Source organism: Emydura macquarii, unplaced genomic scaffold (assembly GCF_026122565.2).
Source record: "Emydura macquarii macquarii isolate MOO-44397 ecotype Brisbane River unplaced genomic scaffold, CSIRO-AGI_Emac_v2 contig_2863, whole genome shotgun sequence".
NCBI classification, from domain to species: Eukaryota; Metazoa; Chordata; order Testudines; family Chelidae; genus Emydura; species Emydura macquarii.
Genome location: NW_027133000.1, coordinates 205,932 through 223,576, shown reverse-complemented (window position 1 = coordinate 223,576; position 17,645 = coordinate 205,932). Strand labels below are relative to the sequence as shown.

At 41.1% G+C, this 17,645-nt stretch overlaps 1 protein-coding gene across 1 annotated transcript; it reads right to left on the bottom strand.

Moving 5' to 3' along the window:
• Window positions 1-1,334: 1,334 nt before the first annotated feature.
• Window positions 1,335-16,367, bottom strand: CISD2 (CDGSH iron sulfur domain 2). The gene is made up of 3 exons (XM_067568224.1): window positions 16,188-16,367; window positions 3,264-3,478; window positions 1,335-1,763 (listed from the first exon to the last, which is right to left on the bottom strand). The coding sequence occupies exons 1-3, from the start codon at window positions 16,288-16,290 to the stop codon at window positions 1,674-1,676; spliced, it is 408 nt and encodes a 135-aa protein (XP_067424325.1). The 5' UTR covers window positions 16,291-16,367; the 3' UTR covers window positions 1,335-1,673.
• Between the last annotated feature and the right edge of the window lie 1,278 nt (window positions 16,368-17,645).

Here is a 17,645-nt window from a genome sequence, read left to right as displayed (position 1 = left end):
CCTAGGAAGAGTGCCCCTGCAGGACATCTGCAGAGCAGCGACCTGGTCATCAGTCCACACCTTCACGTCCCACTACACCATCGTGCAGCAGGCGAGAGAGGACGCAGGCTTCGGCAGAGCTGTGCTGGTGAGAGCAGGTCAACGCTGACTCCTACCCCCCGCCAAGGTCTGGCTATTTAATCACATATAGTGGAATGGATATGAGCAATCACTCCAAGAGGGAAAACAGGGTTACTTACCAATAACTGTTGTTCTTTGAGATGTGTTGCTCATATCCATTCCACACCCAACCTCCGTCCCCGCTGCCGGAGTCGGCAGAAAGAACGGACTGAGGGCCCGCGGGGTCTGGGGCACCCTATATACCGCGGCATGAGTGCAGTACTCCAGGGGGCGCCTGAGCCGACCTTACAGGGCTTGCTAAGGGGAAAAAAGTTCCAGGAACCAGCGCACAAGGCGTGCACTCACCTATATTGGAATGGATATGAGCAACACATCTCGAAGAACAACAGTTACTGGTAAGTAACCCTGTTTTTCTGTCATTTGTTAAATTTTCTTTAGGCTCTGAACTGAGCTGTAGTGCCTTTTATGAAGGATCAAAGCTTTTGCTAAGCACTGTGGGCTAGATAAGAATTATTTATTGAAGGCTCACAGATGAAACTGTGGCAGAGGGAGGTTGTGACTTGTCTTAGGTGTCCGTGTGACTCAGTAGTAGAGCCAAGAATAAAGATCACACCTTGAGTCCACTTTTTTGATTTAAGCAGTTGATCCTGCTCCATCCTCAGGGCTGGGACTTTCGGATTGGCTTAGTGTATCTCGCCTGTAAGAGGCAAACTCATGTCCATTCTTCACAACTGTTGAAGTCTAAGTTTAGAGTCCTGAAAAAAAGGGGTCCTGTAAGTATTGCTGGCAAACCCAAACAGTGGTTTAATTTGAAGATAGTGTAGGATTATTGCACCAACCAACTGATGGGGGCATCTGCACTCCCTTGTCCTCAGAATACGGACAGCCGTTTTTCTATAATGTTGGCTCTTATTTCTGTTTTCAACCCTCTTGAGAACAATTTTTATTCCTCTGCATGGCTACATCTTACTTGAACTGCTATGCAATGGTGGAGGGATTGGTATGGTAAAGAGAAGAGTTAATTATGTGCATTGGGCCAAATCCTCAGCTGGTATAAACTAAAATAGCTCAATTGAAGTCCATGGAGCTGTGTTATACCAGCTGAGGAGCTGACCCACTAAGTAAGACAAAAGTGACACGATGTATTTTTCCCTGAAAAGCAGTCTTCATGAATAGCATCACAGCCCATAATAAAAGCAATGGAGTTACACATCTGGCCCTTTAAAAGTAGTATGATTTTTTATTACATTATGTTTATACTGAAAAAGTTAATTGGTAAGATCGGGAGTGGTCATTTTGTTGTTCAGATAAAAATTCTTATTTACAGAGACTTTTACTTTACAGTTTTACATAAGACATGATTCTTCAGAACAGATGACGTATCAAATCATAGACCTAGTCTAGAACTTGTCTATAAATATATGTTAAATCAAAAGGAAATCTACAGCAACCATTAGACTAATAGTGCCACAACATACATAAAATATTGTGTCCTGCAACTACAACTGTATGAATTACTTCACATCAGTTGTGATTTAATGATTAGAGATTCTCTATACTTCTTTCTTCTTGAGTATTAGTGGACCCACATTATCGCCTGTCAATTCATTGTGTTTGTTGTGAGAGCCATCACAGACAGGGAACTGGAAAAAAGACAAGAATGATTAGTGTATTTATTGTACAGTTTCTGTGGTTAGTAAGAGCTCTGCAAGCAACTAAGACAGTTAGCAGTTGCTTGTGTAGATGATAATCCATATAGTTGGAGTGGGATCGAGACCCCCAACTCAAAACAATAAAGCCTATAGGTCAGAGATGCTCAGAGTACAATTTAAGAACCACATGCAAGACATCATCCCTTAAATGAGAGCTGTTATCACTCCTTTCCTGAAGCTATGGGATAAGGGACAATGTGACCCAGATGCAGGTTTGATTCTGAAAAATAAGTAGAAATTAAACTAAATTACACAAAGGAGATCAGGATAAAAGATTGTAAGTGTGTTGTATATTTAATAGGTTAAGCGAAGTCCTTTCACTTCCAGACAGTACACAAGGTAGGTTTGAGTATTAAAGTCTGGGCAGCTTTAGACTGGATACCTTTTTTCTGCACAAAAGTGTACATAACCATTTAAATGTGTCAGAGAGAGCATGTTACATTAGGGTGGTGCATAAGAGCATTTTACAAATAAAAGTTTGGTTTTTGTTTTTGTTTTTTTTAAATATCTTGCATCTCCTGCTCTTGTCATTTTTCAACATGGTAGCAATCCCTATCTTCCATCAGATATGGCACTGGTCAGTCAGAAGACCACTGCTGCTGAGGAATTAAACTCTATACAGCAGCATAAAGCTTTGAGAACACCTGCTTCTAGCTACAAAATGTAAAAAAGAGCCTTCTCCATGAGAAAACAGTCCAGTAAAGGAGCAGCCAAATCCAGAGGCACCCAATTTACTTTAAGGTTTATTCCAGAGCTGGTCAAAAAGTTTGATAAAACCCTTCCTTCTGCTGCTGCTGCCCCCCCCCCCGCCTTTGGAAAATACTGTTTCACCCACACAAATGTTGTTTAAAAAGTTCTGTTTTAACAAAGCATTTCATTGGGAAGGTTTCACAGGTCCAGAATGAAATACTATAGTAAAAATGAGAAAAATCCACTCCAGAATAGACTGGTGGTTAGGGCACTCACTTAGCATGTAAGAGTCCCAAGTTGAAGTCACTTTTGGAGTTAAAAAAAAATGAAAGGTCTTATTTCCCTATGGAACAAAAATAAACTTCTGAACACAAAGGAATTTCAAAATCTGGAAGTTTTCTTGAGGTGGAATTGTTTTCTGGCCAGCCCTGGTTTACTCCAGGAATAGAGCAAAACATTTAAAGGAAAGGGCAAAATTTACTTTAGTTTTCACCTGAATAAAGGGTGGCTGCACTACTTATTGTGAACAGAACAGACTCCGTCACATCTTACAGATTTCAAATCTCTTTTGCCTATATAGGTTTAGAGTGGAGAAAAGGAAGAATTGCATGACACTTAGAGAACCCATGAGTTTGTCCAGCCTCAGGGTGGAAATAATGTGCTCCAATTCACAGAAAGCAGAACTGACAATGATAAAAAGTTAACTCCGTAGACCTATGGCACTGCTGTAAAACACCTTACCGTCTTAGAACGCCAACACCTGCAGTACGCTGCTTTAGTGAGGCACAGATCTTCAATGTTTATTTCATTCACTACTTTGGGATTTTCCTTCTGGATCTTGAGGTTAATCAAGCTATCCTTCTGCTGTTTCTTCTTAGGGAGGAATGGACGAAGAGCCAGGTATCCAAGTAGTGCCAGGACACCCAGGAACGGCAGTAACCGCAGCCATTCTGAAACTAAAACACACACTAGATTTATATAGACCATCAGGATTGTGAACTGGTTTCAGCATCAGTTACACTCAAATGGCACAACAGCAGCTTTTCCTGTTCGATTTAAGATAAGTGGGGCATTGAGGCTACCAAAGCAGAATGGTCTAGTGAAGTGAGGAGAGATTGGAAAATAGGAGGAGTACACAGGTTTCTGGAGACAAGACCCTGGCTCCACTAAAGTCCAGAGCACAACTCCCATTGACTTCAGAGGGGTCAGGTTTTCACACAAGAAGTTTAAGCCTGATGCAGCAGAAAAAGAAGAATCAGTGGACAGATCCAAAACAGGATTCACACTAAAAGAAAGGCCCCTACTGCTTTACCTATTCACTCAAATTAGCCTTGGACCATTTCCTAACAAATACAAGAGGAACTATTAACAGCATGTGTTATGTTTGTTAGATAATGGTCTGAGGCTAATTTGAGTGAGCATTCTTAGGCGTCCTTCTTTCAGTGGGGATCCTGTTTTGGATCTCTCCGTTGATTCCTCTTCTCCACTGCAACAGGCTTAAATTTCTACTATATACATGTGCATGTAGAGGTTAAGGTTGCCTAACACTTCCTATAATCCCCTTTTTTCAATTACTTATAACTTCAGCATATTTTGACCAGTGGGGCTGAAGTTTTCCATCCCTGATGTCTGCTTCAGGTTGAAATCTTACAGCATAAAAGGTGCAACCATTTCTAAGAAGGAAGTTAATGAAAAAATAGTCATTTTACCAATATCAAATTTTCTGACTTTTTTTTTTTTTTTTTTTTTTTATAAAAGAGCTCTGGTGCCTCAAGGCTTTGGAGCAGGATATTACCATTTGGCAGAGAGATGGTCCTGAAATTAGACAGGTCCATGTTGCTTTCCCCATGAAAACCCATCCAGATTTGGCCAAGTTAACACATAAGCAACAGAAAACTGCCATTTCAGCATACACTGAAGTACTTATTTTAAGTTTACTCCTAAATTCTCTCAATATTCTATTTGAACTCAGCGTGCTCTCAAGACCCATTTTACCCTCCCACATCATTCTAAAGCATCCACATATATTAGTAAAATGGGGATATTTATTAACCTTTACAAGACAAGGATCTGCTCCTGAATGCAACTAGTGTAAATTGTCATTGTTCCACTGGCTTCAATAGAACTACAATAATTTACACCTGCTAAGGATCTGCCCCTCAGACTCTGATGAAATGAGCTATGAGGAAGCAGAATATTAATTCTTGGTTGCTATTCGGAGTTACACTTTAATCTTCAAAGTTATACAAACAGGGAAATATGCTTCAAAAATGATCTCTTCATTTAAAAAATATTTTGAGGCTAGTCATGGATCCCAAACTATTATATAAACTCCTCATAAGAAAAGACACAGTACCCAATTATCTTGCTGTTTGCAGTCAAACCAAGTTCCTCTTTAAATGGGCTTAAATCCAAAATGTAACTGCATGTGTTCTACAATTTCCCTTTCAAGATTAAGGGAAATGTAATATAGTAAACAGAGGAAGAGAAGTATTTTTTTGTCCTAAAAGCTTCAAGTAACCCCAAAGATGCAGTAGTTTTATTATTCTGTACAGCAGAATTGCATTTGTGGTAAACGGACTGTTAAAAGAAAAGAACACACACTTTCCCAATTAGAACTCATTTCAAAGGAGGAATGGCATTCTAAATTGTGAGAGCATGTAACATAATGAAGGTGCTCCATGGTGACAGATTTATTCACAATTTACTCATTCCTTAGCCTTTGAAGTGAAAGCCATCCTTTTAATGTATGTTACCTGGGAGAATGACAAGCATTTAAAGCACTATGGCTTGTGTGAAAGAGGCACTATAAGCTTCCAAAGGGAGAAGTACCCAACTTTAGTATAGAATTTTCAGTAGAAGCAGTCTTTCTGCAACTCCCAGCGAAAGAATCAGCACACTTATTTTGTTTTCTCGTAGAATTTGCTAACATCAATCCCTGCAACGCTATATAGCAGTTTCTATTGCCTTTGACTTTTCCCTTCATCCCACAACCAAAACCTTTGAATTCTCAACAGTAATAAATTCTGAAGTATTCACAGTAATATTTGTAAGTGTATAGAAAAAGCATTATAAGCGCTAGACAGTTGCTGATAGTTTGTCTGTTCTGTCATTAACATAAGTGACAGGTCCGCGAAGTCTTGAGACCCCCATTCTGACAGAGAAATCCACAGAAGAACTGAGTGAATGTTTGTTTCAAATCCAAATCTACATTACTATTTCAGTAGAGAAGTCTCTTTCTAGTCAGTGTGTTCACAGCTGAATTATATCAGAAGGTCTAATCCTGCAAGCTGCTGAGTATCCAAGTCTAATTGACTTAATTGGAGTTGGGTGCCCAGAACCTTAAAGGACTGGCCTCTTGACTATGTATAACAAGAACCAAAGACCTACCCAGAGAAGTAAACCTCTCGAGTGTACCTGATTAAAGTAAGTAGTGGTACCTTGTGAACTCAGTCACTATTCCAGGATAACCTGACTTAACCTCTTATTTTTTCAATCACCCTCACCATTAGCAGAAACAATGAATCCTGAAAATAAGATCTCAAGAACTCTTAGGAAGTAAGTGATCCTGTGGTCAGGCTTTGTGGGTAGGAATTATGCCTTAACCATGTTGTGTGCTAACACAGTAAGTGTTATGCACACGACAAAATGCTGTACGGTACATAAGACTAGAAGGTAGTACTTTGTTCCAGAACATCAAGATTCATAAATAAAACCACCATTTTAAAGGATTTTAATACATTTTTTCCCCCAACAACTTGTGAAGGTACATTTAGCGAGAATGCAATTAGCATAAGAAAAGATTCTCTCCACCTGAAAGCGTTTTTCAAATCCCACATCCAGCAGAGAAGGCAGGTCTCTTGGCCTCCCCAAATTAAGATCTACTCAGAGCTACAAGACACAGCTTGGGAGCACTACAGACCCAAGTAGGGCACTTACAAAGCATATAGCACACTTGATAAGACTCACACAGCTGAAGAAGGGCCACACCTAAAATAAAACGCCATTAGAATGAAATGGCATTAAATAGAATTTTGAATAGTGACTGTCATCTTAACATAGCATGGAAAGCCTCAAGCCAAGCTCAAAGACAGAACATTTAGCTGATCTGGTAGGCATGACTGAGGAATAAAGTCTCAGTCCATTTGGGTACAAACACCCAGAGAGGAAACACAGAGAAGAAACCAGTAACAACCAGGAACAGAGAACACATAGATATTATTTCTAATGCTTTTATTTATTATTTGTATTGTGGTAGCAAAATGTGAGGGTTTTCAGCTTCACTAGCCAATGTCTTCTTCAGGATATTTATAGGGGACCTGGAAGCTTTCCAGAGAATCAAAACAAAAATGGCTCATGATACAAAATATTGCCACAGGAGTTCCATAGATATCCTCTTTAATAGAGCTTGAAAAATTGGCATGCTACTGGTGAATAGAGAGAGACAGACTTTCATTTAAAAACAAGTTTCTAGCCACAATGGTTACAAAACACCTTTCACATTTGAGCTCATGCAGTGAAGTCTTTCTTAGCCTACAAACAGCTCCAGTGCCTTTGTAGCTACGCAGAGCTTTCTGAAGCAGATGCAACAAAATTAACAAGATTTTGTTCAGTTCCATTTCACTGATGCTATTCAGAATTCTGTGGACAGCACTGATACATAAGAATCAGGCCAATTTCACAGTGCTGTTGCTTGGGAAAGCTGAGCAGGAATAGTGATTGCACTGGAGCTATTTATGAGGGCACCCAAAAATGGAAGGTAGGAAGTAGGTAGAGTAACAAAGACAAATCTGTCCTTCCAAAGAACACTGAAAAAAGGAAGGAAGAAAAGACCAGAGTTTTCTTCTCCCGCTAAACAATCAGAAAAGGGTGAGTCTTCAAACGTAGACTTCTGCTAGCCAAAGGCCAATTCAAAAACTGGAGCACATGGGGAGTGCCTAGGAACACTGTGATAAGAATCCCAACACTCTCCCAAGAAGCTGGAGCACAGGCTTCTTTCCAGGGTGTTGCCCCCTCCCGATATTTCCCCCTCTCCCCTCCCACACCAGTCTCTGGGAAGTAGACATCCACTCATTTTTTCACTCAACACTTTAATTTCCATAACAATAACTAGACATTTGTTAGCTGTGAATAGAAAGAGAACCTTGACAGGGACAGTTTAACTAAAGTGAATGGCCACTGTGCATAATGAAGCTTCCAGCTGCTGATATTCTGTTTTCTCCCTCTCATTTGGGGGGGGGGGGGGAGGGGAATTTCAGGTGAAAGGAATGTGTCAGCCAGTTGTTCTTCTTCAATACAAAGACTGGTGTTCATAGAAAAAGCTGTTCAGCAGTAGAGGCAGATTTGTTGTCTTTTTTAATTATTTTCTAATATCAGCTAAAAAAAATTAAATCATACGCTAGTAGGGGCTCACTTACTATTGTAATTATTACACCACTTTCTGTTCTGATTGGCTACAGAGCAGCTCATCAGTAAGTTAGAACACTAAATGTGTCTGAACTATTCACCAGTCAAGGTGCAACATGCTACTGCATTAGTATTTTCAGTGACTCCAGGCTCTCTGCAAATTCGTAAGTTACTTCCTGAATTATATTCTGCTCAAAGTAAACTAGCAGAGTTTTTTTTCTAACAGATGATTGGGCTGCTTCCTGTTTTTACAGATCCAATCAATGAGTTCTCATTGCCACACAATCTAAATGCAAAAACCCTTCCCTCTAATTTCAGATTCCCACTAGCTAACTCAGCAAGTATGTGGGGCAGGGAGAACAGACAGTCCTTTCAGTGGGCCACAGTTTAAATAATAAACTAAGAAACCCTGTTAGATCCACATGCAGTTTGTCACGCTGCTCTGCGAGACAACAAGGTCGGAGATTCACTCCTCAAGTAGCCTCCGCTCCCCACTTCTCATGTTGTGCTCCTGTTCTCTCCATCCCTTCACCCTCATCCCACACACACACTTTCACAAGAGCTATAGGAGGATATATTCTGAACAATGGTGGCCCCGAAAATTCATCAAACATTTGTTAAAAAAAAAAAAAAAAGCCTAGGCCTGGCCTCTTCCTGTATGGAATGCTGCTTAGGTTACCAACAGGCCTCTTAGTATAGAGGTTAGAGGAAAAGCCTACAAACTTGTGCCTATGGCCCTCCATTGAAAAATGTAAGTATAACCAGCACCTAATTCCTACAGGGAATTTGACACTTACCTTACCTCTCTCAGGAACACATTTCACTTTGAGGTACAGATGAAGGTTGTCTATGTATTTAATGTATGTATACTGCCAGTATAAAAAGATAATCATAATGAAACAGTACGGTGCATTTCAGCATGACTGTTGTGAATAAAACAGGGGGAGGCTCAGCCATGTCAAGAAAGTAAGACAGGTGGAGACTTTTGAACACCAAGGGTGTGACAACACTAGAAGACTGGGTTTCAAACACTATGCCAAACACTGTTCCTTTCCTCCCTGCTAACCTTTGCTGCTTGTACTTGAGGGGTGAATTGTGGTTCTGCATATTGCATTGATTATAGTTTGTCCCTATCAACACAAGCAGCCACCAATGTTGAGAGAGGGCATGACCAACATCAGGTTTCAAAAAATGGTTGTTTCTAGTGTGGAGGGGGCCCAAGATTTTTATCTGCATAAAATACAAAGCGGAGTGTAAGACGCTGCTCTCCACGCTGTGTTTTACCTCTCATTTCTCTGTCCCATAATGCCTGGTAGCTAATTAAGCTTAGGAATGCAAAAGAAGAAAAGTTCTAATAGGCAAATGTTATTTTAGCACCCACCCTGACTCTGTGGTCAGGCCTGCTTTTGCTTGAGACTACAAGATCAACTGTCAAACAAACATGTGCTTAGAGCGTACATGGTGCTTAGAACAGGATCCTGATCCTTGATTGACGGCCACGTAGATGCTCATTCAGTACAAATAATATTTTTAAATACCATAATTTTTCAGATCACTCAATTACTTCCCTTCTTTCACAGCCAGGAAATAAACTAAATAAAAGTTTGTAAATTTTCATTTGAGTCTGCCAAAGAACATTCATTCTCTTTAATTTATAGTAGTAAATATAGTAATAAAATGGAATTTTAACTCAAGGCTTCAATGCTGTATAGTGGTCTATCATTGACCATAATTCAACTGATATGTTCTCCATAATATCTCCTTCCTGGTCTTGAATTTGAGCTGTTGCTCTGTGAATAAATTGAGTTAGCCTGCATGATATTCAAGGCAGGGATCTTGTCTACAAATGTTTTATAAAATGGTAATTAGACCTACTATAACTTTATAAATGTTGTGATGATTTGATTATTGTAGTACCTACAATGCTAAAACCTAGCCACTAGTGCCTGGTAGCTACTAGTGCTAGCTGCTTCCCAGACATTCGAGAAGGGACTACCCCTTCTCCTAGGTGCTCCAAGCCTAAGGACAGACAAAAAAAGTAGACAGGTTAGGGACAGGAGAACAACAAACAGGGACTATAATACAATATAAAGAATAGCACACATCTAATAAAATAGTTGTATATTTAATTTGCTTTGTACAAAATATGGTTATATTAGTGTACTGTAATCTATTAATTCTTAATCAGTAATTTGTTTAATTATAGCTGCCACAGTGTATTAAGTAGGCATGGTGCAGAACATATAGTTTACTGTTGGATTATAAACTCTACAATCCAGGAAACCAGAAGAGTTAAAGTGAAACAATTTCCTAATGTGGACAAGTCCTTAATCTCCAACAGCAGCTCTTCAGGGGGAAAAATTCAACAAAAGAAATTTTTCAATAACCAGATTTCAGTTTCACACTTCAAGGAGTTATTTTTTTCAAGAGTTAGGGAAACACTGTGAAAGTGTTTTTTTAAATGAGCTCTAGTTGAAGAGCAGCATTTGCTAAAAATTAAGTGAAAATCTCTGTTGATTTCTCAGTTCAAGAGCAGAAATACTTTCGGCACCATATAACCCGATTTAAGCTGTATTGTGCTACTTTTTGGAAGAAGCAAGCAGATATGTCTAGTCACTAAATGATTCCATAAAGTAATGTAATAGTGTGTTGCTGTGTAAATGTAGTGCTTCAGAACTGATTATTCAACATGCCCAAGTTACAGCTGCTATTTGAATAACTTAAGATTGCTGCTATCTGATCTGGGCGGGCAGACCTTTTAGCCTACATGCAGTGCCACTGAAAATGAATGTGACTCTGCAAGGCTAAAAGGATCGGTCAGCACAGATCAGAGCCAAAGACTTTAAAAGCATGTCAGGACACCAAGCAAATATGTTGTATTAATGGAGCTTTCTAAGGTCTAATTTTTTTTATGTGCATGGTTTCACATTCACAAATATGTAACCATTTCCATTAATCAGGCTGTGTTTGTGTTGTGCTGTATTCCACAGATGCATGCCCACAACTCCCTGGAGTGCTGTTCCTATGTATGTTCTATCATACAGATTATTTTAATTTTCTTTAAAGCGTCTAATTTACAAAATGATTTTGTAACATACTAAAGCTGTCCTTTCTCTACCAGAGAGCACGGTGTAGGTGCAATGCTCTGGTGAGAAGCCCAGTGCTCTCTTTTCTGCTAGGTACCCTATTTAGGTGTTCTTTTCTTAGGCCCTGCTGTCTGCCATCTTTTTTTTTTTTTTTTTTTTTTTTTTAAACAGACAAGATTTTTGAAAGACAACTTAAAAGGGGCTTTTTAATTTTTTAAAAAGATGGAAAGGGAAAGTTTAAATATTTTCTCACAATTTAATTACTACTTTAAAAAAAAAAAAAAAGCCTCTCTCTTTCTGCAAGTTTCAATCAGTGCTCTGAGAGGCCTGTATCAAAGTCCTCCAAGGTTTGAGTGCATGGTGCCTTTAGATCTTCTCATAGTCAGTCTCAGAGGAGCATTAAAATACCTTTCTGTAAGTCATCACGTTGCTCTGTTCTCACAGGAGATGAGGCACCCCATAAGAATGTAGAGATGACAGCAGGACGCCTCACTACCATTAGAGTCCTTCCCATGGAAAAGCAAAATTCAGGTGGTGGCCATTTCTCATCCCTTCCAAACTCCCTCCTCCTAGAGAGAAGCACAAAGGCAGCTTGTTTCTCTCTCCTCTAGTAGGCAGGTACAGTGAATGGAATCATTACCATACTCACTTTATAAAACCTGATAGGCAGCAAATAAAACTGCTAAATTATTAAAATGATTGCTAAGTATTTTCAAAGATTTATGAAGTTTGACATAAGTGGGAACTGAACTCCCTAACCTTCTCCAGAAGGTATCATAGCTCTTGCATTTACTGCTGATGCTGTCCTCCCAGCAGAGCTTACATGGAGGTAGAAAAGAACATAATTTCAGTTTAAATTACCAGTATCACAGAAGCCTATACATACGATGAAGGGGTGAATCAGCAGAGCTCAGCAATTTCAACACTGACGTTGCTATCATGTCATGGTACTATGGTGAAGTGCAAAGCACTGTGTCACTTCCAAAAATCTATAAAACTCCCATGAATATAATTGCAAAATACAAAGCTAATGTAAATCTTTTGAAGACTAATAGGTTTACAAATGTAAGAGGCTTAGTTCAATCATTAGACGATACCCAGAAAGCACTGACTGAATTGTGATAACAAAGGATGTTAAGCAATCTGTAGTGTGCATGCTCCCAAGTACACAGGTGGTGGTGAGAGATTCAACATCTTTAACCTAGAATACTTTCTGTCACATCTTCTCATCTTAGCTGGTATCCAACTCTGGGGTCACAAGCAATGTTTTACTATCAATTGTGCTGTTATGTCAACTGCTGCTGCTAAGAAAGAAAGGGCTGTGAGCCAAGAGATTATTATTTCAAGAAGGATACTCTTGAAAAAGACTCATTAAATTTGCTGCGTGCCATAACACAAACACGTCAACCATGCACTCTTGGCTGTTTTTCTCACTTTAGTGCTATCAACATGATGCATACATTACATCTTAGAGAAAAGACATTTATGTGTGACAATGGACACCAGCCTATTCAATACAGCAGAAATGAATCTTGTGTCCAGGTTTGGAACGTTAGCCCTATAGCTATGCATTTCTCACTGTATTTTGTATATGCATCCATACTTTCACTATGTAGACTCATAGACTCTAAGGTCAGAAGAGACCATTATGATCATCTAGTCTGACCTCCTGCACAACGCAGGCCACAGAACTTCACCCACCCACTCCTGCAATAGACCCCTAATCTAAGACTGAGTTATCAAGGTCCTCAAATAATGATTTAAAGACTTCAAGGTATAGAGAATCCACCAGCAAGTGAACTGTGACCCTTGCTACAGAGGAAGGTGAAAAAAAACCCAGGGCTTCTGCAATCTGCCCTGGTGGAAATTCCTTCCCGACCCCAAATATGGCAGTTAAACCCATCAGTTAAACCCTCAGCATGTGTGCAAGACTCACCAGCCAAACACCCAGAAAGAATTCTCTGTAGTAATTCAGAACTACCCCATCAAACATCCCTTCACAGGCCATTGGGCATGTTTGACTGTTCAAGTGTTAATTAAATCAGTAAGTACGATAGCCAGTGAATTTACAGGACTTATGGAATTTTTCAGCTATGAAATTGTCATTGAATTCCTATAGCAACCACAAAGCAGTTTCCATTCAAATCCCGTCTTTTACCAATGTTCATTACTTTCTGAAACATTCACTTATGGGACTGAAATGTCACATGATTGGTCCCTTACAGAGGTGATGGTAATTTATTTTATTCTAAATTTAACTAAAATCAGCTGTTTGATTTATGTGAGGGTAAACAGTTCCCCCTCCCCACCTCACTCTTACAATATAATCTGATTACTTTTTTCAGAATAGCTCTTATCACTGAAGCTTCAAACTTCAAAGTTGGTATGCTAACTGGCCTTAGTGACCAATAAGTACTTTGCTAAGTTTTTAAAAGCTTGTGTTTAGTAGTTATGTTTGAAAATGCAGGATTGAGCATTAAAAGTAGTTTATTCCATTATGCTCTCACTTGTGCACTTAAAGATAGATGTGGTGTGTCTGAATATACAGGAAGACTTGATACCTCCTTATTTACAGAAATGTATGAGCTCAGATGGCTGAAGCAAGAAAAGTCTAAGTCCAAGAAGCTTAAAAAATATAAGGAATTAAATTTTAAAACATCACTTACATTAATGTAATAACATTGCAGTTGCAAGATTAAGCACTCACCAGGAAATACCAGATGTTAAGGTTATATAGGACCTGATCCAACTCCTACTGAAGTTGTGGAGACTTTCCATCAATTTTTATGGAAGTTAGATCCATATGGGATAGAATGATTACCAATGTTCAGTCAAACAAGAGAGAACTTTGAGAACAGAGAAGCATAGAGCTCAATAGGGTCCAGCTTCTGGTTCTTAGCAGGAACAGCCAGATATATTATGGGATGCTAAGTAAACATGCAGCATAAACATGCTGGAAAACAGTACTTAAGCCTGGTTCTAGATAAACTGTTTTCCAGCACTAATGAAGCTGGTATAGCTTGGTGGTGCAGTATGGACAAATGAGCTTGACTCTGCACTTTAAAGGACCTTTTACATTCCCCCAGCAATGATTTTTATATTTAATTTTGTTATATCCCCCAAACAAACCATCCTAGCGAAAACAATACAATACCTAAGGACCTATCCACACCACAATTCAGTCTAGAAACAAGGTTCAAATAGTTCCAATTTGTAACGTAGGTGGGACCTTAATGGGACTCAAACCTGAAAATCACAATTCTGTTGGAAAAAATAACTGTAGTAGGTACAAAGAACAACTACAAAGTTGGGGGGGGGGGGGGCATCTTTCATTTTCAGTTTGCTCACTGTGCAATTGACAACACTTTGTATGGTTATTTTCCCAATGTAGTCAGTCAGTTTATTCCCTTGCTAAAGAGACCCTTATTTAAAAAAAAACAAAAAAACACCAGGGAAGCAGAAAACCTTTTCTATATTATTTTAAAAGAAATTTTTTTTTAAATTAGCAAAATACTATTGAAAGGGTGTTGTCAGTTGATTTTAACAAATCCATTTATTTAACAAAGTTTACTGTGCTCAGCAACTGGGCTAAGCCAGTTACAGAACCAAGTTAACCATGTCCCCTGACTTAGTTGTGATTGAACTATAAATATATTTACATATAAAACATATAGCCTTAAAAACAGCCTGATATTCATTTACTCTAAAGCTTGTGGGTAAAGGGTCAGTCATAGTGTAAGGGGGCCTTGTGTAGATGAAAATCAGGCACGAAGTCTGTTAGTTTATATTTCTAAAATAGGTTTGGTTTAACACTTTTAAGAATCTTTGCCTGGTGATTATGGAACAGAAAAAACCTTGTTAAACCTGTTTGGGGGGAAAAAAATTTTAAACTAATGTGGGTTTTTTTTAAGGTTAGAAGTGCAAGTCTCATATTTAACCATTACAAAGTGGCTAATTAGTCCAGTCTGAGCTGTGATTACAATTTGAACTAAGGATAGCTGCTAAAGTGATGTGTAAAATTTCAAAGTGTGGTTACAGTCAGAAAAGACAGGTAAAACAACATCCCCTTCTTACTCAAAACATCTGCTCCCTGCAGATCTTCAAGTCATTTTTCATGCTAAAACTTGCTTCCCATCCTATGAGCCAGGTAGAGCATATTTAGCTAGAGAGAAGCAAGTTGGAGTCTATTCCATCACAGGCATCATGAGATTTATTAGCCACTTGCAGATTGCAAAATCTTGTTGCTGAAGGTGATATCACAGGCAGAAAGAATACAGTTCAATCCAGGGAAGAGGCTGCAGCGCTGGGCTGGCAGTCAACAGAGTCATTCTTAAGACTTGTAGGAACCACACACACTAGGTCTGGGGGAGTAATATTTTGCAAGAGTAAATATATTACCTCTGGCAGTTACTTTATTTTGGGCACAGACTTATTTTTCTGTCTGCCACTGTGAAATACACAAGGCAGGAATGCAGTCACCCCCCCACCTCCCCCAGGCCTAGGAAAACTAAGGCACACAAGGGCAAACCTTCACCCACTAGCAGGAGAGAGCACTGGGGGGGGGGGGGGGGGGACCAGCGACTCTCCTGGCAGTTATGTTAGCAGGATCACTTCCTCCTTCCCGTCACCCATCAGTGAAAAGGAAGGGGAGCTCCGGGGGAAAGGCCAGGGAGGGAGGCATGGGGGACGGAAAGCAATAGGAAGGGGGAATAGGGAGCTCTGGGGAGAATCAATGGGATGGTGGAAGGCCAGGGAGTGGGGAAGGAATAGTAGGGAGGCTGGGTAACGGGGAGAAGAAGGAATGGGATGGGGGAAGGCTGGGGTGGTGGGTGGTAGCAACGGGATGGAGGGCCAGGGAAGATGGGGGGGGGGGGGCAGGAATAAGTTGGGGGCTGGGTAACGCGGAGAAGGAATGGGATGGGGGAAGGCCCGGGAGGTGGGGGGAGTAGAAATGGGCTCGGCAGGAATGGGATGGGATGCGGGGTAATGCTGGGGAGGATGGGGGGGGAAGGAAGAATGAGGTGGGGGTAATGCCGGGGAGGATGGGGGCTGGGAAGCGATGGGGGAAGGTCGGGACGGATGGCCAGGGAGGGAGGGGGGGGAAGGCAGGATCCTGGCGTGGCCAGCAGCAACAGCAGGTTCCCCCCGCACGCACGCACGCAGCCCGCGGTACCTGTTAGCCTGACGAAGCCACTGATGCTCTCGGGCAGGGGCAGGCGTTTGAGGTAGGCAGGCAGCTGCACTTTGATGATGCGGGCCAAGCTCTCCAGCAGCATGGCGGTGTGGGGGGGAGGGGGAGCGAGTCGCTCCTCCTTGTGCCAGACCACAACGGTGCCCTTCCTCCAAGCGTGCGCGGGGGGGAGAGGGCTTTCTGCTACTGAGCATGCGCGGACGGTGCGGGCCATTGCTTGCGGAAACGGGCAGGGGGTCTGTGCGCGTGCGCACTGAGCAAATGAAGCTGGCGCTTAGCGCTCTGAGAGAGTGCGAGCGCGCGCTTCTTGTTCCCCCCAGAGTAGGAGGGGGAGGGGACTGTCTGGGCATGGGTGGGTCGCGCGCGTGGGCTTGTCTCTGAGCGGCAGCTGCTGTAGGCAGAGTCCTGCGGTAACAGGCCGGGCCCTGCTCAGCGTTAGGCACGTGAGCGAGGTTCTGCTCGTCGCTCGCCTCCCGGGCGGGGAAGCTCAGACGCGCTCCCGTGACGCGGTCCCAGAGGGGACACAGGACAGTGGCGGGCTGGGCTCTCGCTGTTGTGGGGCTCGAGGAGGGCAGCAATGGATAGACCCGACTGTGCAAAGTATTGCGGGGGTGGGAGGTGGTCCAGCGCAGAGTTAAACCTAGATCAAGGTCTGCCTGGTACATAATCCAAGAAGATCCAATTAACCAACATTAGAAAAGAGGCGAAGCTGAAAGGGAACGGCCCTTTTAATACAGTTGTTTTATCAAATTACAAAATAGGTGGGAAGCAAAGACCTAGTTAAGGACAATGATGCAGTAATTTCTAAAACAAACATACAGAGAAAATGGAATCAAGACAAATCTGCTGCCCTCACCCTGATCTCACTGCTTCAGTGTGCCCGGCCTTTCTCCCACCCTTTGTCTGTTTTTCTTTAGTTTGCCCCCTCTCTACTTCAGGATAAGAACAATGTCGTCCTGTGGGTTTGTATAGTGCTTAACCCAACTCCAGTTCTGATTATGGCTTTCAGACGCTAATATATATAATACAGATGATGACAATTTTTGTTGGAGGAGCATTGGCCCGCAGTTCATTAAAGCCCTAATCCTGCAGTTTTTTTGTTTGGATTGACTTCATTGTGGGCATAAGAGTCCAGCAATTTGGTGTTAATTGCAGGATCAGGACCTTGGTTTGAAATAACTGTGAGAAAGCAAGGTTTCTAATGTAAAGGCCATTGTAATTTTGCATCTGTTTCATATATCAGTACACACACAAACACATTTTTACTAATTATTACATTAATTAACCATTATAAATGGATAATGGCTACAAAGGATTCCCATTTATCTTACAGCCTGATCCTGTGAACACAGACCTGAATAACTTTGCTGAGTTGAGTAGTCCCACCTTAGAATGTGTCCAGCCTTCCGTAAGCAGAACACATTCTGGTGGACATGGACC

Coding starts and splice junctions, on each gene's coding strand:
- CISD2 (XM_067568224.1), bottom strand. CDS start 16,290: ATGCTGCTGGAGAGCTTGGCCCGCATCATCAAAGTGCAGCTGCCTGCC. Junction 3,479..16,187: donor TGGCTTCGTCAGGCTAACAG/GTACCGCGGGCT, acceptor TGTGTGTTTTAG/TTTCAGAATGGCTGCGGTTA. Junction 1,764..3,263: donor GGTGTTGGCGTTCTAAGACG/GTAAGGTGTTTT, acceptor TCTTTTTTCCAG/TTCCCTGTCTGTGATGGCTC.